Raw genomic sequence first — 23,837 nt, 5'->3', positions numbered from 1 at the left:
AGTAGTAGTAGTAGTAGTAGTAGTAGTAGTAGTAGTAGTAGTAGTAGTAGTAGTAGTAGTAGTATCATCAGCAGCAGTAGTAGTAGTAGTAGTAGTAGTAGTAGTAGTAGTAGTAGCAGTATCATCAGCAGCAGTAGTAGTAGTAGTAGTAGTAGTAGTAGTAGTAGTAGTAGTAGTAGTAGTAGTAGTAGTAGTAGTAGTAGTAGTATCATCAGCAGCAGTAGTAGTAGTAGTAGTAGTAGCAGTAGCAGTGGTAGGGTTAGGGTTAGCAGTAGAGGCTCTCACCTCTTCTGCCCCCTAGTGGAGGCTCTCACCTCTTCTGCCCCCTAGTGGAGGCTCTTACCTCTTCTGCCCCAACTAATTTAATCTTCAGATCCCTGATGGTCGCCTGGTTCTTGTATCTGGAGGCGTCCAGCTCAGTGAGCCGGCTCTGGAGCTGCTGGCTGCTGCTCTCCAGCTCCTGGCGCAGCTGCTCCTTCTGTTGCTGCAGCCGGCTCTGGGTCTGCAGGAGCAGAGGAACCTGATGTCAAACTGGAACAGCAAACTGCTGCTGTCTTCCTGCCAATTCTGCTTCCAAGTAAAGCAGTTAAACTCATAAAATGGGGCAAAATGTCACTTTCTATCTTAACACGTAAATCTTAGTATGTTTTCTATAATCTGTTGGTAGGGCGTTGACACTGATTACAGACAAAAATACATGCAGGTCATCCAAGCAGACAGAGAACAGACCGACATACATACACCCGTCGGACTTCCGGTATGCCGTTCGAGGGTACAGACGCATAGAAAGACAGAGCTCCCGGGTAAATCACAATTCTCCCACTTAAAAATGCAATGAATGCATATCCAGAAGTTTGAAAGTTAGATGAGTGGGAGAAGGAAAGGGAAATACCGGAAAAATAGAAAAAAAACGTTGAATAACTTAGAAGACGAAGTCTCGGAAAAGTCTAACGTCGAAGCTAACGAAAACGAGACAGCGATGCGCGGGAAGAACATGAATCATGATAATATAATTGAGGCGATAAAAGCACTAAAAGCCGAACTCAAAAGGGACAGTGACGAACGGAGACAAGAGATTAACCAGCTGGGTCAAGAAATTAAGGGCAAACTCGACAACATTGCTGTGGAGATTCAGAGCCTGAACGAGCGAGTGGTAGAGGTGGAGACTCGGGCAGGGAAAATGGAAGACTGGGCAACGGAGTTGTCTGAAGCGCTCAGTACAAGGCGGGAACGACAACGTGCCATACAGCATAAACTAACAGATTTAGAGTCCAGGTCGAGGAGAAATAACATCCGCATCTTCGGAGTTGCAGAGGAAGAAGAGGCAGAAGAGGTTTTAAAGTTTATCGAAAAACTCCTTAAAGGAGAGCTGGTCCCATTAGACCTGGACCTCAAAATCCAACAAGCACGGGGCGCCCTCAGGCACACCTACGCGGCCGTCCCGGGTTCGCTTCCCGCTCCCGGGGGATCATTTGTCGCATGTCCTCCACACTCTTCTCCCGTTCACCCTCTCCTCTGTCGGTCATGTCTGGCCAGAAAAAGCTGGGAAAACACTAAAATAAATCTTAATTTTTTTTTTAAATACAACGAGCCCACCGCTCACTAGCCGCGAAACCCCCAGCTGGCGCCGCACCGCAGCACATTATTATAACTTCCAGGAACACGACCAAAGAGATGGTGCTGAGAGAGGCCTGGAAGAAGGGCTGGTACTGAGAGAGACCTGGAAGAAGAGCTGGTACTGAGAGAGGCCTGGAAGAAGGGCTGGTACTAAGAGAGACCTGGAAGAAGGGCTGGTACTGAGAGAGACCTGGAAGAAGGGCTGGTACTGAGAGAGGCCTGGAAGAAGGGCTGGTACTAAGAGAGACCTGGAAGAAGGGCTGGTACTGAGAGAGACCTGGAAGAAGGGCTGGTACTGAGAGAGACCTGGAAGAAGGGCTGGTACTGAGAGAGACCTGGAAGAAGGGCTGGTACTGAGAGAGACCTGGAAGAAGGGCTGGTACTGAGAGACCTGGAAGAAGGGCTGGTACTGAGAGAGACCTGGAAGAAGGGCTGGTACTGAGAGAGACCTGGAAGAAGGGCTGGTACTGAGAGAGACCTGGAAGAAGGGCTGGTACTGAGAGAGACCTGGAAGAAGGGCTGGTACTGAGAGGCCTGGAAGAAGGGCTGGTACTGAGAGAGACCTGGAAGAAGGGCTGGTACTGAGAGACCTGGAAGAAGGGCTGGTACTGAGAGAGACCTGGAAGAAGGGCTGGTACTGAGAGACCTGGAAGAAGGGCTGGTACTGAGAGACCTGGAAGAAGGGCTGGTACTGAGATAGACCTGGAAGAAGGGCTGGTACTGAGAGAGACCTGGAAGAAGGGCTGGTACTGAGAGAGACCTGGAAGAAGGGCTGGTACTGAGAGAGACCTGGAAGAAGGGCTGGTGCTGAGAGAGACCTGGAAGAAGGGCTGGTGCTGAGAGAGACCTGGAAGAAGGGCTGGTGCTGAGAGAGACCTGGAAGAAGGGCTGGTGCTGAGAGAGACCTGGAAGAAGGGCTGGTACTGAGAGAGACCTGGATGAAGGGAAAGATCCAGCTGAGAAACAAGACCCTCTATTTTGATCACGACTATGCGACTGAAATCGTCAAAAAGCGGAGGGAGTACAACTGCATTAAAAAAGCGTTAAAGATAAAAGGAATCCGCTTCCAGACTTGAATATACATTTGAACAATAGACAACGTAACACACTTAAATGTGGGAATTTTAAATAATGAAGACATTGTGAATCAGATTAGGAAGGAAATAACTGTATAAAATCTAATGAGAACAGCCAAGTGAATCCAACTATTATATGAGACACAATCAAAGCAATTATGAGAGGGTACCTCATTTCTAAGATGGCATATTTAAATAAGATTAGGAGGTTAAGATATGATGAGTTACAGGGAAATCTGAGAAAACTTGAGAAACAAACACAGGGGAGGGAGGGGGAGGGTACAAGGGAGCAGATGAAAGAAATAAAGAAACAATTAGAAGAGATGGAGAGGGAGGAACTAGAAAATAAATTGAGATTTGCAAAGCAAACCTTCTATGAATCGGGACCAAAATGTTTGCAAAACGCCTCAGGAATAAACAAAACAGACACTTTATACACAAGGGAACCCCTGACAGATGAAGCGACCTACGAACCCGATGAAATTCAACATGTATTCAAAGAATACTATGAGAAACTATACTCACAACCTGAGATGGAAAATGAGGAAAATATTAGGCAGTTTCTAACCTCTTTAGATCTTCCACGTCAGGGTTCGAAATTAACGGGGGCTTGGGGCAAAATGCCCTAGAAAATTGACCAAATACCCTAATCAGTCAGGCTTCAAGACTGGTCACTCCACAGAAACTGCCCTCATTGCGGTCACAGAGGCACTTCACTTAGCAAAAGCGAAAGGCCTCTCATCTGTCCTGATTCTCCTAGATCTATCTGCAGCCTTCGACACAGTCAACCATCAGATCCTCCTCACGTCCCTCGCAGGAATGGGAGTGGCTGGCTCTGCGCTGACATGAGTGACATCATACCTCAATGACCGCTCCTACCAAGTGTCATGGAGAGGGACCCTGTCGGCCACCTGCCCCCTACGGACGGGTGTCCCCCAGGGCTTGGTCCTAGGACCCCTTATCTTCTCCCTCTACACTAAATCTCTGGGTTTCATTGCTATGCCGATGATACTCAACTCTTCCTCTCCTTCCCTCCCTCGGATATCCACGTCTCTGAGCGGATCTCGGCCTGTCTGTCCGACATCTCCGCCTGGATGACGACCAACCACCTCAAACTGAACCTAAGCAAAACAGAATTGCTCCACCTGCCAGCCAAATCCTCCCCCCTGACCGACCTTTCCATCACAGTCGAGAATGCAGCTGTGACCTCGTCCTTGACCGCCAAGGACCTTGGTGTTGTCCTTGACGACCAGTTGAACTTCTCTGGTCAAATCGCAGCGACAACCAGAACCGATAGGTTATGTATATAACCTAGTTATATGAGTACTGGCTGAGCATCTCGCTCTTTCGCCATCGAGATATACCTCATCTCCAGTACCTACTGTACTACATGAACGAAAACAAAGCACCCTTGCACTTGACCAGGCCCCGCCCCAGTGGCTTACCATAAGACACCAGGCGTGGTCACACTCGCCCTTCCTCGGAAAGAGTTTTCCATCAGAAAACCCCCCTCAAGGGACCTCAGGGCGCGCTAAGAGCGAGATGCTCAGCCAGTACTCATATAACTAGGTTATATACATAACCTATCGTTATATAGTCGTACTGGCGAATCGCATCTCGCTCTTTCGCCATCAAGATATGGGGACAGAGCAGACGCGAGGACCGACAAATGTACCGCCTGAGGATCCGCAAGCCCTACACCAGGGGGGAGGGGAGTCCCGTCACCCCCCCCTTCCTAGCGAAGAGGGGGCGGCAGTCAACTCCACCCAAGTGCGAAAAGAGGGAACTAGAAACCTCTAACGCACAGTACAGGCGGGACCACGTGTGACACAACACCTTGTGGCACACACCCACACATCCCTGCTAACCCACCGAAAGGCGGGAAGCAGGGGAGGTTCCAGACCTCAGAACCGCCTGGGAGACAGAACCCCCAGTCATGTCCATGAGGTAAAACCTAATGAAGGGACCCGGGGAGGACCATGAGGCCGCAGCACAGATGTCCTCCACTGAGGCCCCTCCTAACAGGGCGGCAGAGGCTGCCACTCCACGAGTGGAGTGCGCCCTGACACCCCCAGGGGGGGCCAGCCCAGCCAACGTGTAGCAAAGGGCAATGCCCTCGCACAACCAATGGGACAGGCGCTGTTTCGACAGTGCCTTACCAGCGCGAGAGCCACCGTAACAGACAAAGAGCTGATCGGTAGCCCTGAGGTCCTGAGTCCGGCTGAGGTAAACCCCCAAAGCCCGGACCGGACACAACAGGTGAAGGCGCGCCTCTAACTCACCAGCGTGAGGAGGCGGATGAAACGCCTGAACCACAATATCCCTGGAGCGAAAAGAGCTCCGGATATTTTTTGGCACCGGGTCCCAGCCCCCCACCTTACACCACTCTTGGAAAATACGCCACCTACCCACATAAACCGCAATAGTGGAGGGAGCATGCACGTTCCGGATGCTGTTAACCACAGAAGGGTCCATCCTCTCCAGACTCACCCTCTCACCAACCAAACCATCAGGTGCTGGCCCAGCACAGGGAACCGACACAGAGACCCGTGCACTTGAGAGAGGGCCCGCGACGACCAAGGAACAGGCCACGGCGGGGCTACCAAGAGCTGGATCAGGACCGGGAACCACACAGCCGTGCCCCAATCCGGCGCAATCAGGATCAAGGTCCTGCGCTCCCGACGTACCCGCTCCAACAACTGACTTATCAGGTGCGTGGGGGGAAAGTCGTACAGAAGCCCGGGCGGCCATGGATACATCGAGAAGGCATCCACCCCCAATGGAGGATTGTCCCCCCAACTGACCGAGAACCACAAGGGGCACTGGTGTGACTGTCTGCTCGCAAACAGATCCACTGAAGCTTCCCCGAAGCGGTCCCAGACCTGCCTGACTGTCTCAACGTAGTGTCCACTCGTCGGGGCGAGGACCGCCCGCGACATCACATCTGCGCCCACATTCTCCCAGCCAGGGATGTGGAGCGCCCTCAGGCTGCGCAGATTGTGAGACGCCCACAGCCAGAACTCGAACGCCGCCCGGTGCAGACGGATGGAGCGTACTCCACCCTGTCTGTTGATATACGCCGCTGCTGTCATGCTGTCCGTCCTGACCAAGACGTGCTCGCCTACCACTAAGTGGTCGAGCTGCTTGAGGACCAGGAGGACCGCCTTCAATTCCAACACATTGATGTGCATGGCAGACCGGGCAGCATGGATTGTCCAGCTGCCCCCCACTGCGTTGGACCGACACTTCGCCCCCCATCCCGTGAGGGAGGCGTCGGTGAAGACCGTGACGTGCGACCGCCTGCTGCCCGTGGGCGAGATCCCCCCGTATCGACAAGGGAACCTTCAACCGTTTCCACTTGTCCCTCACCGGGTCTATTTTCATACTGGAAAACCACCTCTGTATCCTCCTCATGAAGAGGAGGCCAAGAGGGACCACACAGTGAGCAGATGCCATCAAACCGAGCAGACGCATCGCATACAGCGCCGTGACCGTCCCGCCAGGACGGAAACCCCTGAGCACGTTGAGGATAGACACTCGCCGTTGCTCCGAGAGGGTAGCCCTCATGGGCCTTGAGCTTAGAACCAAGCCCAAGTACTCCACCTGTTGACTGGGAAGAGGTGTACTCTTCCTCCAGTTCACAGCAAAACCCAGCTTGGTGAGGAATTCCACCACCAGCCTGGTATGAGACCTGGCGACCTCCTCCGACTGGCTGAGGAGCAGAATGTTGTCGAGGTAGAAATTAATTTGTATCCCTCGACGACGTAGAGGCTCCAGCGCGGTCTCTATGCACTTGGTGAATGTGCGGGGGGCCAGAGAGTAGCCGAACGGCAACCTCTGGTATTCGTACGCCACGCCCTGGAACAGGAACCGTAGGAATTTCCTGTGAGGAGGGTAAATCGGGATGTGAAAATAGGCATCCTTCAGGTCTATGGAGGTGAACCAGTCCCCCACCCTGACAGCGTTTAACAGGTGTTTGACGGTCAACATTCTGAACCGTCTCGCCACAATCAGAAGATTGAATGCAGACAGATCCAGTATAGGTCTGACACCTCCCGTTTTTTTGGGCACCAGCATTTATTTTGTACATTATCTAACGTTAACACGAACCTAAACTAACGTTACAACTAACCTAAAGTTAGTTTAGGTTCGTGTTAACGTTAGATAATGTACAAAATAAACGTTTTCCGCTGCTATAAACGTCACACCATATTTTGAAAACCCCAGAAAGGAAGTCATTATATTTGCTTTACCATCCTGTTCTGTGTTAGCTCCGGTTAGCTCCGAGCGTCCAGTAGTTAGTAGTATATTATCAATACCAGCCATTGGATTACGGTTTTCTAAATTGGGGAGGCTTTTAATCGTCAAGGTAAGAGGATTTTAAGTCATGGTATCCATAAACTTCAATCGGTTCGGATCCTTTGAAGGAATGAGAATATCAACAAACCTGTAGGGAACATCAGGCTACTGTGCTGCCTCACTTCCAGTGATGAAGCTAAGCTACGCTAACGGAGCGACTGTTCCCAAAGCTAAATGCACGCACAGAGACAAAAAAGGTATGTATCTTCTTGTCTAACTCCAGGGAAGATGTTAAATAAGCTAATTTCCCAAAATGTTGGAGTTTTCCTTTAAGAGTGGAAGCCGCTGCATGTCTATAAATCACATCTCCGTAATCCAAAACAGATAGGAACACTGCTTCAACAACTCTCTTTCTGCTAATCATAGGGGAAGCTGGCTCTATTTCTATACAAAAAGCCAAATTTAAAACACTTCAAATTGTGAAGGAGAGAGGCGGTCTGACCCTACCTAATTAAAAAGAATACTACTACGCTGCCATGCTGAGATACACCGTGTACTGGTGTCCCCAAACGTACCGGGCCAAGCTAGACTGGGGGGGAAAGAACATGCAGTCCAACAGGGAGGCGACTTTATAGTGGATCACTCCCTGGCAGTCTGGCGGGAGGTGGTCAGGAAATATAAACTAAAACAAGACGGTAGACTTTTGATATGGCCCTCTCAGGTTTGGACCAGGAGTACTGGACAACACATTTGACAGATGGAAGGACAGGGGTATAACAGCAATATGTACACTTTTAGAAGACCACATTTTCATGTCCTTTGAGGAAATCTGTTTAGATATTTACAAGATTTCAGCAGGAGGTAACGGGGTGGTAGGAATGATGGTGGCAGCATATAAACAAACCCCAGTGAAAATAGTATCTGAAATGTACAAAGATCCGCTGTTGACATGGTTTTCAGGGGTTAACACTGGTATACACAGTATATACGCTCACCTCGAGAGCCTTCTCCCGCTCCACAGTCAGGTCCTGAGTGTGTCGCGTGGACAGTGAACTTGACTGACTTGTCCATTCTGACCGCAGCTTGTCCAACTCTCTAGTCTTCTCCGACACGGTCTGTAAAAAACAAACAGGCAAAGTAACAGGTTTCACCTCTTCTTTTTTTTTATCCACTTTTTCTCCCATTTTCTATATTTTTCTCCCATCCCAATTTCGTATCATCCAATTCAACCCTCCCCTGTCACGGACGCTGTTTCTTGCCTCCCACAAGCCGGCTGCAATGTGGACTAAGTCATACATAGCACAAGTCCCCTCCGGTACTTGAGGTAACAGCAGTCGCATCTTTTCACCTGCGCAGCTCGATCTCTCAGTGGCAAGGAGTAACGCGTGGGAGGCTCACGCTGCCCCCGACACGTCCTGATTCTACTGCGCAGGCGCACCAACCGACCTGTAGGAGTCGCTGTCCACAACGCCCGATCCCCACCCATCAGTTTCCCACCCCCTAATACGGCCAATGTGTATTAGTACGGACGACCAGCTAAACTGAAAGCAAATGTGGAGCGCTGGGCTCGAACTGACGAGCCCAGCGTCTCCAGCATTTCGTGGCGAGCGCCTTGCCCACTACGCCACGTAGCCGCCCAGGTTTCACCTCTTCTAACGGCACTTTCACGGTGCTGTCCTTTCTGTGGGGAAGACTTTTGTTTTGTATAAAATTGCAATCATATCATTAGAAATGGGTACATGGCGGGGCGGTTAGGTGGCCGAGCGGAGATTGCGTTCGTCACCAACCCCGGAGCTGTGAGCTGGATTCGCCTGTTCGAATCCAGCTCACAGCTCCGGGGTTGTCACCAGCTTGGCTGGCCGTCTGCACTAATACAATTGGCTGTATTAGAGGGTGGGAGAAGCTGGCGGGGTGGGTCCGGGTCGTTGTAAACAGCGACTCCTACAGTTCGGTCGGGGCGCCTGCTAAGCGCGGATAGGACTCGAGGGGGATAGTGTGGTCCTCCCACACGCTACGCCCTCTCGATGAGAATCCGCGCTGCCAGGTGAAAAGAAGCGGTGATTGGCTGGACGTGTGTCGGAGGAAGCACGTGGTAGCCTCCACTCTCCCAGATGATCTGACTGTGGGGGGTAAGTGCGCAGCGACCAGGAAGGGACTGGGAATTGGCATACGACTAACATTGGGATGGGAGAAAATCGGAGGAAAATGGAGGGGGAAAAAGACCAAAAAAAATAAAAAATAAAAAAAATTGGTACATGGCATTCATCCACTTTTTCTCCCATTTTCTATATTTTTCTCCCATCCCAATTTCGTATCATCCAATTCAACCCTCCCCTGTCACGGACGCTGTTTCTTGCCTCCCACAAGCCGGCTGCAATGTGGACTAAGTCATACATAGCACAAGTCCCCTCCGGTACTTGAGGTAACAGCAGTCGCATCTTTTCACCTGCGCAGCTCGATCTCTCAGTGGCGAGGAGTAACGCGTGGGAGGCTCACGCTGCCCCCGACACTTCCTGATTCTACTGCGCAGGCGCACCAACCGACCTGTAGGAGTCGCTGTCCACAACGCCCGATCCCCACCCATCAGTTTCCCACCCCCTAATACGGCCAATGTGTATTAGTACGGACGACCAGCTAAACTGAAAGCAAATGTGGAGCGCTGGGCTCGAACTGACGAGCCCAGCGTCTCCAGCATTTCGTGGCGAGCGCCTTGCCCACTACGCCACGTAGCCGCCCAGGTTTCACCTCTCTTCACGGTGCTGTCCTTTCTGTGGGGAAGACTTTTGTTTTGTATAAAATTGCAATCATATCATTAGAAATGGGTACATGGCATTAGCCCTAGAAAAAATAAGCTTAATTCTGTCCTGGGGCACAGGAATGTATTCATTCTTAAGATGCGTAGCTTTAAAAGGAACACGCCAACATTATGGGAAATGCACTTACCATCTTCTCCAGAGTCAGACAAGAAGATGGATACAAATGTCCTCTGTGTTCAGTAGAAAGCCACCCGGCTGCAAGCTAGTCTAGCTTAGCACAAATTATAACTTGGCCAGCAGCTAGCCTAGCTATTGGCCAAAAACCCCTCTCTCGGAGTTTTAAAATAGGCTAGTGGTCTGTATCCGCTTTCATTAATTTGTGCTAAGTTAGGCAAGCTTGCAGCCGGATAGCTTTCTACTGAATGCAGAGAGGAAATTGGTATCCATCTTCTTCATCCGACTCTGAGAAGATGGTAAGAACATATAAATTACCATTCGAAAGATCTATTTGTTGCCGTTCGAACGCCACCTCCCTCGACCAAATGCATGCCTCGGTTCTCGAGTCACATGACGATATGTCAGGCAAGCGTCTTTTTACGTGCCGTGCGTATGATTGGTCAGTGTTGTAGCCAATGAGTGTACCTTTCCAATGATACCCCACGTGGGGGGGTGCGAATAAGGGATCTAGGTGAAAGTTGACGAGCGAAAACCAGAAGTGAATCACATTTCAGAATGAACGGCTGTGGATGAGGAAATGGATTTGAGAGCTTTTTTTTGTCGTCGGTTATACTCATTTTCATTTCTGAAATTTGGACCTGTACTACATGTTTTCCAGCTTATACCTCCTCACCACGTGTCTGGGGGTCAATGTGACTGAACATGAGGCTTCCTGTATCAAACTCACCACGTGTCTGGGGTCATGTGACTGAACATGAGGCTTCCTGTATCAAACTCACCACGTGTCTGGGGGTCAATGTGACTGAACATGAGGCTTCCTGTATCAAACTCACCACGTGTCTGGGGGTCAATGTGACTGAACATGAGGCTTCCTGTATCAAACTCACCACGTGTCTGGGGGACAATGTGACTGAACATGAGGCTTCCTGTATCAAACTCACCACGTGTCTGGGGGTCAATGTGACTGAACATGAGGCTTCCTGTATCAAACTCACCACGTGTCTGGGGGACAATGTGACTGAACATGAGGCTTCCTGTATCAAACTCACCACGTGTCTGGGGGTCAATGTGACTGAACATGAGGCTTCCTGTATCAAACTCACCACGTGTCTGGGGGACAATGTGACTGAACATGAGGCTTCCTGTATCAAACTCACCACGTGTCTGGGGGTCAATGTGACTGAACATGAGGCTTCCTGTATCAAACTCACCACGTGTCTGGGGGACAATGTGACTGAACATGAGGCTTCCTGTATCAAACTCACCACGTGTCTGGGGTCATGTGACTGAACATGAGGCTTCCTGTATCAAACTCACCACGTGTCTGGGGGTCAATGTGACTGAACATGAGGCTTCCTGTATCAAACTCACCACGTGTCTGGGGGTCAATGTGACTGAACATGAGGCTTCCTGTATCAAACTCACCACGTGTCTGGGGGTCAATGTGACTGAACATGAGGCTTCCTGTATCAAACTCACCACGTGTCTGGGGGTCAATGTGACTGAACATGAGGCTTCCTGTATCAAACTCACCACGTGTCTGGGGGTCAATGTGACTGAACATGAGGCTTCCTGTATCAAACTCACCACGTGTCTGGGGGTCATGTGACTGAACATGAGGCTTCCTGTATCAAACTCACCACGTGTCTGGGGGTCAATGTGACTGAACATGAGGCTTCCTGTATCAAACTCAACACGTGTCTGGGGGTCAATGTGACTGAACATGAGGCTTCCTGTATCAAACTCACCACGTGTCTGGGGGTCAATGTGACTGAACATGAGGCTTCCTGTATCAAACTCACCACGTGTCTGGGGGTCAATGTGACTGAACATGAGGCTTCCTGTATCAAACTCACCACGTGTCTGGGGGTCAATGTGACTGAACATGAGGCTTCCTGTATCAAACTCACCACGTGTCTGGGGGTCAATGTGACTGAACATGAGGCTTCCTGTATCAAACTCACCACGTGTCTGGGGGTCAATGTGACTGAACATGAGGCTTCCTGTATCAAACTCACCATGTGTCTGGGGGTCAATGTGACTGAACATGATGGAGCCACATATTTTAGACCCTGGGGACAACAGCTTGTAAAGCCGAACTCAGGTAAAATGACCGTCTACCTGTTGAGCGTAGGTCAGCTGTCTCGATAGATCCTCCTCAGTCTTTTTAAGCTTCAGCTCCAGGGACTGCTTCTCCTCCTGGATGATTCAAAGGGAATACATACATTAACAAATAAATAAGTAAACATATAAAACATGCTTTTTTGCAAGATCTTTTTCTTTCTCAACTTGTTTTTGTTCAGCACAGAATTAAGACAATACAGACATAGAAATACCTTGTATAACACATTCTCAATTACCACCAGCATGCCTGTAATGTCTCAGTAATAGACAGCTATGTTTGGGGAAGGGGAGGGCGCGTGGGGGACACAGATAAAAACAGAAAATAATACATGAGTGGATGAAAACCACCAGTTAAGCTGAGTAGCATCATACAGGGTGTTGAAACAAAAAGACAGATTAAGAAATACAAATAATAGTAATTATGATATAAAAATTAAGTTAGCAGTTACAGTTTAGATGTAATCACAGTTGTGTATTGAAGGAATGAAAAACACATTTAGGTTAGGTTAAGTATTAATGATGAGATAAATCAAACGAAATTTTAAAAGAAAGACAATAGAATGAAAAATAAGATCAAAATAAAAAATGGAAATAAAATGAAGGTGCCTTTACAGCCCTATACGGGGTGGGCGATATGACGATATTAAATAAATAGATAGAAAACACAGTACTGGGGCGGTCAGGTGGCGTAACGGAGATTGCGTTCGTCACCAAACCCCGGAGCGGCTGGATTCGCCTGTTCGAATCCAGCTCACAGCTCCGGGGTTGTCACCAGCTTGGCTGGCCGTTCACACTAATACAATTGGCAGTATTAGAGGGTGGGAGAAGCTGGCGGGGTGGGTCCGGGTCGTTGTAAACAGCGACTCCTACAGATCGGTCGGGGCGCCTGCTAAGCGCGGATAGGACCTGAGTGGGATAGTGTGATCCTTCCACACGCTACGCCCTCTCAGTGAGAATCCGCGCTGCCAGGTGAAAAGAAGCGGTTGATTGGCTGGACGTGTGTCGGAGGAAGCACGTGATAGCCTCCACTCTCCCAGACCGACTGTGGGGGGTAAGTGCGCAGCGACCAGGAAGGGGATTGGCATAACGACTAACATTGGGATGGGAGAAAATCGGAGGAAAATGGAGGGGGAAAAAGATGTATTAAAAAAAATAAATAAATAAAAAAACAGTACTGTGCAAAAGTCTTCACCCAAGAGTTTTTATATAAATTGTCTTAGATGTTAATAAAATCAGTAGACTACTCTTTTAGAAACTTAATTTTATAATTTTTTAAAGCATCTTCATGGTTTAATGCAGACATATGTTGCAGGGACTATTATAATCATCATGTTGGCGTGACTGTATGCATCAAAGGGTTAAATCAAGTATATTTAAGTGCTTAACTCATTGAGCGCCAAAAACTAGATATCTCGTTTCTGAAAGCCAATGCTTAACTCATTGACCGCCATGCTGTTTTCCCATCTCTACTCAATGGCGGCAGCGTTATTGACCATTTTCGCGATGTTTGCGGACCCATTGTGTGTTCTGTATTATAGCTATGGAGACAATAGTATGGCTCATTTGACAGGCATTGTTTATAGTCCAACACTGACAAACCACTTAATTTCTACATACTTTAGTTTGTGCGCTATTCCACGCTAAACATTGCCCCTTTCCAAAATAATCTTAGTAGTCTTTTTTTTCTAGATCGCGAGATATGACGCGTTATATGCATATGGCCAAATCGTTCGGGTTGCTCACCTGAAACTCCAAATATTTCCAAATCAAAAAAGGTATATACCATATAGGGCTGACCTTCGAAGCTTTTTTTGGCAATCGAAGCTTCGGGGCCGAGCTTCGATTTTAATTCGAAGCTTCGAGAAAAAAAATTAAAAAAAAATTAAAAAAATATATATTTTTTTGATTTTTTTTTTTTATCTTATGTTGTGGGACTTGTACAGCACTTTCGTAAACGTTGTTGTTTTTAAATGTGCTCTATAAATAAAGTGGGTTGGATTAATTAATTAAGTAGCCCCTTTCGTGACTGACGCATCCAACAAGGTTTCACTCGGCTGTGTGATTTAATTCAAGGTGGATCGCTGTGGACAACTTCAGATTTCATGGGAACTACCAATCCCCCAAATCAAGAATGTTTAAGATGAATGAAGTAAGATTTTGATTATTTGAAATATGGCCTGTGTAGACTAAACTATGCACAGAATTATGTCAGTCTACAACAGGGCTATTCAACTAAATTGTTCAGGGGGCCACATTGTCAGAAACCCAAGGGGCCAGGGGCCGGACTGCCACGGCGCCTCCCCGTGCTATGAATATATGTACACTTGACACAACACGCAACCACATTTTCACAACTTTTATTTAACTACATTGCAAAAGTAGTATACTTTTCAAAAAAAGTGCTTAATTTATGTGCCACATCTGCAACATCTCCTGCAAAAAGTGCTTCATTTATGACTGTGCAACAACTGCAACATCTCCTCTTCAACATTTCAATATAAAAATAAAATAAAAAACAAACAAGTGCATGATGTGCATCTGAACATTCTAACATCAACACTTGAACAAAAAAACACATTTATATTGCAGCTGAGCTTATGAAAAAGTGCTTCATGTCTGTGCAACAACAGCAAATCACAGCATCTTATTAGCACTTATTGTCCACTCTTAACTCTCAAACATCAGGGGGGTGGGGGGCAGACAGGCCTAGCCTACATACACACATCTAATGAGAGCGATTGCACTTCTTTGACTGGGCAATGGCAGAGAAAGAGGGTTCATAGGAAGTGAGGGCTACCCGCAAACAGTGATGCAAATGCTCATTTGTCAAGGAGGCACGGTTGCTTGTTTTAATGGCATTCATGTGAGAGAAACTGGATTCACAGGTGTATGTTGAGCCAAACATTGTTAGCACAGATATTGCCAGCGTTTTTATTTTGGGGAATGTCTTGACATGAATACACTTTATCCAAAATGTTGTGGTGGATTCATTCTCAAGTGCCTGCTTCAGAGCAGATGATGCTTGCATGTCAATTATTTCAAGTTGCAGGAGACCTTCATCAATGTGAAGTGATGCAAGGAACTCTTGTCCTTTTGTGGAAATAGCAGCTACATTGGCAAATGGGTTGCTCACAAAATGCATCAATTCTCTGGACATGTCAAATTCATCAAATCGACTTGCAAAGTTTTCCCTCAATTTATCAATGAAATCTGTCATTAATTGAGTGACTTTTGGCTCAATTGTGCGTGTTAACGTTGACATGAAGAAAAAAAAAGTATAAAAAAAAAAAAATAAAAAAAAAATTATTATTATCATGTAATCTTTGGCGGGCCGGTCAGAATCATCCCGCGGGCCGGATCTGGCCCGCGGGCCGCCAGTTGAATAGCCCTGGTCTACAAGGTCCGGATTCTACATGGTCCGGCAATGTAGACCTTGTAGACTCCACTACAGACCAATTATCAGTGAATGTTCATGCATTTTTAAGAAGGGCAACTTCCACAAAAAAACAAAGAACTCACCAAAACATCTCAGTAGCACCTTATCTAAATGTTATATTTCATATATGGAGATTCATATTTATTTATGTATTGCATGTATTTCTACATTTTATTTCCTATTTTGTTTATTCATCCCAGTATCTTTCTTTCTTATGTGTGGAATTCTACAAGGTGCGCGCGCGCGCACACACACACACACACACACACACACACACACACACACACACACACACACACACACACACACACACACACACACACACACACACACACACACACACACACACACACACACACACACACACACACACACACACACACACACACACACACACACACACACACACACACACACACACACACACACACACACACACACTTACATTTAGTCATTTAGCTGACGCTTTTATCCAAAGCGACTTACAAGTTCTGTACGACAAGACAGCAAGAAGGGTACAACTCTATCAGCTGAGTAACAATGTTCATCAAAGTGTTGCGTGTTACAGTGTAGGTTAGTTTATTAGGACAAGTGCATGACAGTAAGGTTAGTCACGGTTAGATTTTTTTTTTTTTTTTTATCATTTCAGATAATGGTTGAAGAAGTGAGTCTTTAGTCGACGGCGAAAGATTGGACGGGATTCGGCTGTCCTAACTGGGATGGGTAGTTCACACACACACACACACACACACACACACAAATCGAAACTGGTGCGACTCTATGTATAGAGAGAAATGTGCGTTTATTCAGCTTGTTACTAATAATGACCGAACATCTGAACTGTTGAGCGTTTCAGCGAGCCACTGTTTCGACTACTTGAGACGCTATGCTATGCTAATGCATTACGACTATGCTTGCACCTCATGGTACCAAAGCACCTCAAAGGCACTAAAAAACAAATTACAAACATCTCAAAACAAGCTAGTCAGACTACTACTTGACCTGACTCCTAGAACCCACCTCACCCCTGCCCACTTTGACAACCTAGGATGGCTTAGAGTAGACGACAGAGTACAGCAACTTGCAATGGGCCTGGTCTACAAGATACACTACGCGACCAAGGTACCCATGTACATGTCAAAATACTTCCCAAAGGTCAGTGAATACCACGATCACAACACCAGAGGGAGCTCCACAAATCATGTAAAACCCAGATTCGGCTCAAACAAGGGACTAAACACGTTTCGCAATTATGCCACATCAATGTGGAACGCCCTACCTAAAGCTGTAAAGGAATGTGAATCACTACCCACCTTCAAAAACAACCTCCAAAAACAAACCTCTCAAAAAACACCTACGTGAGACCGCAATTCGAAACTGGCCCCTACAAATGTCCTAACCTAGTTGTACAGTAAATTACCAAGTAAGGCTTTGTCAATATTCCAATGTACAGTGTAAAATGTGTGTGTGTCCCCTTGCCAACCCCCCCCCCCCCCCACCTCCAATGTACAGCCCTCACCCAACCCACCCCACCCAACCAACCTCCTCCAATGTACAGTTTCTATGCCAAATGTATATACACTCCTTTTCTGGACACTTTTGTATCACAAACAGTACTGTATTTGCAAATCTGATATGTCATAAATGTATAGATGTAGCAGTACTGTCTATCTGTATGTCATGTATGTCATATATGTTATGATGAATTGAAAATGGGGGACCCTGATGTAAACAAGACGAAAGTCTTTCTCTGGTCTGCATCCCCTTAACAATTGTATGTATTGAGCTGTACTGTACCCATTCTGCAATCTGTTAATAAACTTTTCAATCAATCAATCAATGTATGTCATATACAGTGTTGTGCTAGTTACTGAAAAATAGTAACTCAGTTACTTTACTAGTTACTTCATTTCAAAGTAACTTCGTTACTGTACTAGTTACTTACACCCAAAAGTAATGAGTTACTGTGAAAAGTAACTATTTAGTTATTTAAAAAAAAAAAAAAAAAAAAAAATGGCTCAAGTCCCATGCCCCATATACTCAAAATCGGTTGATCAACTTGACAGTTTCCATTCACATCACCGAACTCTGCTAAGCAATGTGGTCTAGAGCGTTTCATTATATATTCCCTCCCCGCTGTATGTATATTTCTCTCCCACCCACCCACCCCCTCCTAATGTACAGTCCCCTCCCCATCATATGTATATACTCTGTCAGGATCTAGGGGTAACAGTACTGTATATTTGAATACCGCTTATGTCACAAATGTATCAGTACTAAATACCTATATGTCCCTATGCCATAAATGTCATGTATGTTGTGTATGTCATAAATGTCTATATGAATTGAAAATGGGGGACCCTGATGGAAACAAGACAAACGTCTTTCTCTGGTCTGCATCCCCTTAACAATTGTATGTATTGAGCCGTACTGTATTGTACCCATTCTGCAATCTGTTAAATAATGTTGTCATTCATTCATTCATTCATTCATTCATTCATTCATTCATTCAAGTAAAAAAAAAAAAATTTGAACAAATTTTTTTTGATTTTTTTTTAATTTTAATTTTTTTTTAACTTCGATTTTTTTTTTAATGTTCGAAGCTTGTGCCATCGAATCGAACGTTCGAAGCTTCGAAGCATTTAAGACAGCCCTAATACCATATATATATATATGTTTCTTCACAAAAAGGGGGGGGTCGTTTTACCTAGAAGCTGCGATCGTTACCAAAAGCATGTTTTAGGTTTGGTCAAATAGACCTGAAATAGACCTTACCTTAGTCAGAAGGTACTCCAAAATGTATAATTCCAGTCGTCCCATCACAATCGCAATTACTTGTGTATATTGGGCATGGCTATCATACGGGATACAATAGGTTTGATGCGATCAAATCTTCGACGATTGCGTCTTTCTCTCTCTGTGAATCTGGCTGCAGGAACTCAGGACACAGCAGAGACCAGACCCCCAGTTCAAAAGGTAGGATATACTGCCACCTGGCGGGATTCGATCGTCATTGCAATTTTAACGTAGGCAGCGGTGCAAGGGAGACACATTGAGTGTTTAGAATGGGGATCAAAGGAAAAATATCACAGGATCTAAAAACGAGAAAACTCGTTTTTGGAGCTGAATGGTTGGATTTTAAACACGAGAATACTTGTTTTTGGCGCAGAAAGGGTTAAGCGCCAAAAACAAGATGTTTTTTTTTCTTTTTTTTTAGTATTGTTCTAAACACTCACGCAGGCCTTTGTGAGTCTTCCTGTGGCCTCTGATTAACATAGAATTGAAATGACGATCGAATCCCGATAGGTGGCAGTATCGCCTACCTTTTGAACTGGGCTAGTTTACTGCGAGGGGCAGTTTGCTCACTCACTGGTGGCCAGATTAGTCGCCGCCGGAATTGAGAGCACTCCAGAGCAATGATGATTGCGAACTATTGGAGATTATGCAGAAGACGATCATATGAATGATCACACTTAACGATAACGTACGTTTTCAACAGACTACATTGGACTCAGCACTTCTGGTAAATCATAAAAATACTATAGTCAAACCGGCCGAAGACTCGGAGATAACCTATTCTGCTCCGTGGTATAGTCGGGCCCGAGCACTCCGAGGCACAACTGATCCGATCCTATTCTGATCCGAGACACTTGGAGCAAGAGTGGAGTACCTGCTGACAAAGGTAACGTCTATTTTACCAAACCCCATCATAAAACATGCAGTGTAGGAAAATGACCCCCCCCCCCCCCCCCCCCGATGGCTTTGTGAAGAACGACACAAAACGAAACGATCGTACGGTACGACCCCCACGGTTCGGGGCGTCTGTGTATTGTACGGTTCAGATGAAAAAATTTAAAAACTTCACTTGGCGGAGCCGGGAGAGGTGAGCGCTGGCTGCAGCAGCAGCACTGCAGCCAGGTGCTAGTCAGTTTGTGTAAAAATGGCAAGCACAATATAAAGCAATCTTCATTACGACTTTAAAAACATAGCCATTAACATTACATAGGCCTACACACATCTTGCCATAGCGTTAGCAGTTTGTACAACACAACACATGTTGAACTATGGTAGCCTGCCAGCTAATACAGTCAATGCAATGTTACCGTAGCTACTAGCTAGCAGAGGCGAAAATGGGAGTCTGAGAGGCGGGGTGTTTAAAGACAATGATAGGCGTTTATACAACGGCATGCACATTTCTCGATTCTGATTGGCTGAAACAGTCAACTTACACGTGGGTATTTGCACTAACCTCACGCTCTTGGTCCCAGGACCCGCCCACAACCGCATTACTATCACTCCGCCAAGCGAGTTTTTAGAAGTGAAGCAAGATGGCGGACAAACCGGACAGTAAACATTACGAAAGGATATGGATCAATAGGGTCATAAAGACTAAATGAAAAACGATTCTGTCACGGCAAATATGTTAGTTGCTTAAAGTTTAAACAATGTTGGATGATGTAATTGATGGGTCATGAGTCATTGTGACAGGCAACATGGAAGAACACAAGATGGCAAGATACAACGTCAGGAGAGCAGTAATAGAGGCAAAACGGCGTTACAGGGATAAAGTTGAACTTCAGTTTGAACAGGCTGACTCTAGAGGCATGTGGCAGGGCCTCAGAACAATGACAGACTACAAAGGCACCCCCCTCAAACTGAACAGTGACATCTCCTTAGCAAATGATCTCAATTCCTTCTATGCGAGGTTTGAGGCTGTGAATAACAACACCAGCCTACAAACCACGGCAATGGGGGGGGGGGGTCTGCTGATGGAGACTCAGTGTTCAGGGTAACGGAGCATGAGGTGAGACGGATCTTTAAAAAAGTGAATATCAGGAAGGCAGCAGGACCGGACGGCATCCCCGGCCGCGTCCTAAAAGTCTGTGCCGACCAACTGGCCCCGGTATTCACTGACATCTTCAACCTGTCCTTGGAACAGGCTGTCATCCCCACCTGTCTGAAGAAGTCCACCATCATCCCTGTACCCAAAAAATCTACGCCCGCTTGCCTCAACGACTACCGCCCTGTAGCCCTCACCTCCATAGCCATGAAGTGCTTTGAGAAGCTAGTGAAGGGCTACATCTGTTCCTCCCTCCCCATCAACCTGGACCCTCTGCAATTTGCATATCGCCCCAACAGGTCCACGGAGGACGCCATAGCCCATGTGCTGCACACAGCAGCATCACACCTGGACAAGAGGCAGGGGAACTATGTGAGAATGCTGTTCATCGACTACAGCTCAGCATTCAATACCATAGTCCCCTCCAAACTCATAGCCAAGCTCAGGGACCTGGGCTTGAACTATGACCTGTGCCAGTGGGTCTTGGACTTCCTGACGGGCAGACCCCAGGTGGTAAGAGCCGGCAACTGCACCTCCTCATCCATCACGCTCAATATAGGGGCCCCCCAGGGCTGTGTTCTGAGCCCCCTCCTCTACTCCCTGTACACACATGACTGCGTAGCACAGCGGAACAACAACACCATCATCAAATTTGCTGATGACACAGTAGTGGTGGGCCTGATCTCTGCCAACGACGAAAGGGCCTACCTGGAAGAGGTAGAGAACCTGTCACAGTGGTGTCAGGAGAACTGCCTCTCCCTGAACGTCAGCAAAACAAAAGAGATGATTGTGGACTTCAGGAGGTCGGGGGTCAAGGACTACAGCCCCCTCAGCATCGACGGGGCACCGGTTGAGAGAGTGAACAGTTTCAAGTACCTCGGAGCCCACATATCCGAGGACTTGACATGGACCACACACATTGACAGTGTTGTGAAGAAGGCACGACAATGCCTCTACTTCCTCAGGCGCTAGGCCTGCCGCGATAAGCAATAAATCGATTAATTGCTGCGATAATTAAAATGAATGCAATGATTTTGACGGGCGCGATTAATTGCTATTTGCGTGTTTGTTTTAATGAGGCGGAACCAGTGCCGCTTGTCAGTCACTGTCCGTGTTGGGAGGCGGGTCGCTGACGTTACTAGAGTACAGCACGGGAGCCCCGTGGGGCAACGCCACAGCTTAACTACATTTCTCAATAGTGTGGCTCCTTTTAACCAAGTAGCATTATTTGTAGTGTAACGTTAGCTATTTTTAGACCCAAGTAGTTACTCGCTACTGCCCGGAGAAACTGGACTGCTAAATAAAGATGAAAGATAGAGCTTTGATTCTCATTCCATGCTAACAACATTAGCTAACAAACGAAATACAACGTATAGCATAGCTACAAGTACAACACAGAATAACGTTAATACAATTACATGCATCATTGTTTACAATGAACGGGTGGGGCTGGTCAAAGGACTGGACACGGGGACAAGTTAAACATGAATTAATTTATTATAACACTCCGGTAGTTTCGAGTCGTGCTGCAGTGCCTACGCACCACAGCTATTCTATTATATACTGCTTTGACGCTTCCTCCTCATCGTTGATTGCCTGTAGTAGCTGCATCTAACGTTAGTAGCTAACGTTAAAACTAACCTAAAGTTAGTTGTTCACCAACAATCTCAACATTTGTTATTAGCTCAAAAACAACCGGACGAGACATGTTGTCGGCTCATATGTTCTGCTTAGGATAATCGCAACAATACTTCCGGTCCGGTCGGTGGGCTTCAAAATAAAAGTCTAAAACCGGAAAAGACGGAGCGGTGGGCTTCAAAATAAAAGTTTTGGGAAATAAATTTCTCAAAAAAAATTCTCTAACCGGTCGCAATAATATCGCTTATCGCGATATTTTCGGGGGCAATTAATCGCCCAGCAAAATGTGTTATCGTGGCAGGCCTATCAGGCGCCTAAGGAAGTTCCAAGTCAGTCAGAAGATCCTTAGGAACTTCTACTCATGTACAATAGAGAGCATCCTGACCGGCAACATCACCTCCTGGTTTGGGAATAGCACTGCACAAGACCGTAGCAGACTACAAAGAGTGACACGTTCAGCCGAACGCACAATTGGAGGGGGGCTTCCCACCCTCCAGAACATTTACAACAAGCGGTGCAAGGGGAAGGCTAAGAGAATTATTAAGGACTCGAGCCACCCGAACAACTGCCTCTTTGAACTGCTGCGGTCAGGCAAGCGATACCGGAGTCTTAAGGCGAGCACAGAAAGACTCAGAAGAAGCTTCTATCCCCAGGCCATCAGGCTGCTAAACGAACAATAATCGCTAAACGAACAATAATCACTATGCAACAACCATCAAATGCACACAGCACACACACCCACACACTCACTCAAACAAACAACACACTGCAGCACCCACTCTCCACACTTTAGATCACACAAACACACTTACACTTTATATTTATTGATAAAGGATTTGCACTACAACTCGTACACCTACTGTGAATTGTACCTAAATTGCACCTCGTCCCATTTCTCCATTTCTGCCTTGCACTATATAGTATTGTATATTAGTACACTGCACAGTATTGTATATTGTATGGTAACTACGTCTATTCTGCATCGAACATTGTACATATGTCTAAACTGAACACTGTGACCTCTTTTTTTTACTTCTAATTTTACTATGTTTTTATTTCATACTTATCTTGTCTTGCACAGTCTCTGGAGCGCAACAGTAAGTCAAAGAAGCATTTTGTACAAAAGTATTCTGTACTTCTGTATGACAACTATTAAAGAAACTTGAAACTTGATTGTGGAACAAAATAAAAATCGCGCAAATTGATTGATTGCAAATTTTTTAAATTTAAAAACCACCAGCCCTGATTCCAAACTCTAACCTTAACCAACTTCGAAAGAGGGCCTAAACTTAACCAGTTGGAAACAGCTAATTTTATTACTGTCCGCCTTGTTTCCAACTGGTTAAGTTTAGGCACTCTTTCGAAGTTGGTTAAGGTTAGAGTTTGTCTTTAGAGCAGTGCAATAGACAGCCAGCCCTGATTCCAAACTCTAACCAACTTCGAAAGAGGGCCTAAACTTAACCAGTTGGAAACAGCTAATTTTATTACTGTCCGCCTTGTTTCCAACTGGTTAAGTTTAGGCCCTCTTTCGAAGTTGGTTAAGGTTAGAGTGCCCAAGACCGCCGTTATTAAGGATGCCTTTCGGACTCAAGGGGGCAGCGCAGACCTTCCAGCGGTTAATGGACTCTGTGCTGCGAGGGTTGTCGTTTTTATTTGTGTATTTAGACGACATCCTGGTGGCCAGCACATCTGCTGAGGAGCATTGTTTGCACCTCCGACATCTGTTTCAGTGGCTGAATGAACATGGGCTGATTGTGAACCCGGCCAAGTGTCAGTTCGGCCGGCCAGACAGACTTCCTGGGCCATCACATCTCTGCACAGGGAGCTGTGCCTCTGCCCACCAAGGTGGAGGCAATCACTGCCTTCCCACGTCC

At 46.6% G+C, this 23,837-nt stretch overlaps 1 protein-coding gene across 1 annotated transcript in view; it reads right to left on the bottom strand.

Moving 5' to 3' along the window:
• The window catches only part of sass6 (SAS-6 centriolar assembly protein), a 168,753-nt gene that overhangs the window by 96,517 nt on the left and 48,399 nt on the right, over nt 1–23,837 (bottom strand). The window contains exons 6-8 of the mRNA XM_084325732.1: nt 12,047–12,124; nt 7,988–8,107; nt 344–502 (exon numbers count right to left, since the gene is read on the bottom strand). Coding sequence (XP_084181858.1) covers nt 344–502; nt 7,988–8,107; nt 12,047–12,124 — 357 coding nt within the window. The remainder of the gene's footprint in view (nt 1–343; nt 503–7,987; nt 8,108–12,046; nt 12,125–23,837) is intronic.

The sequence above is a fragment of the Notolepis coatsorum genome (genome assembly GCF_963971535.1).
Source record: "Notolepis coatsorum genome assembly, chromosome: 12".
Taxonomy (NCBI): Eukaryota; Metazoa; Chordata; class Actinopteri; order Aulopiformes; family Paralepididae; genus Notolepis; species Notolepis coatsorum.
This window is presented reverse-complemented; position numbering and strand designations above follow the sequence as displayed.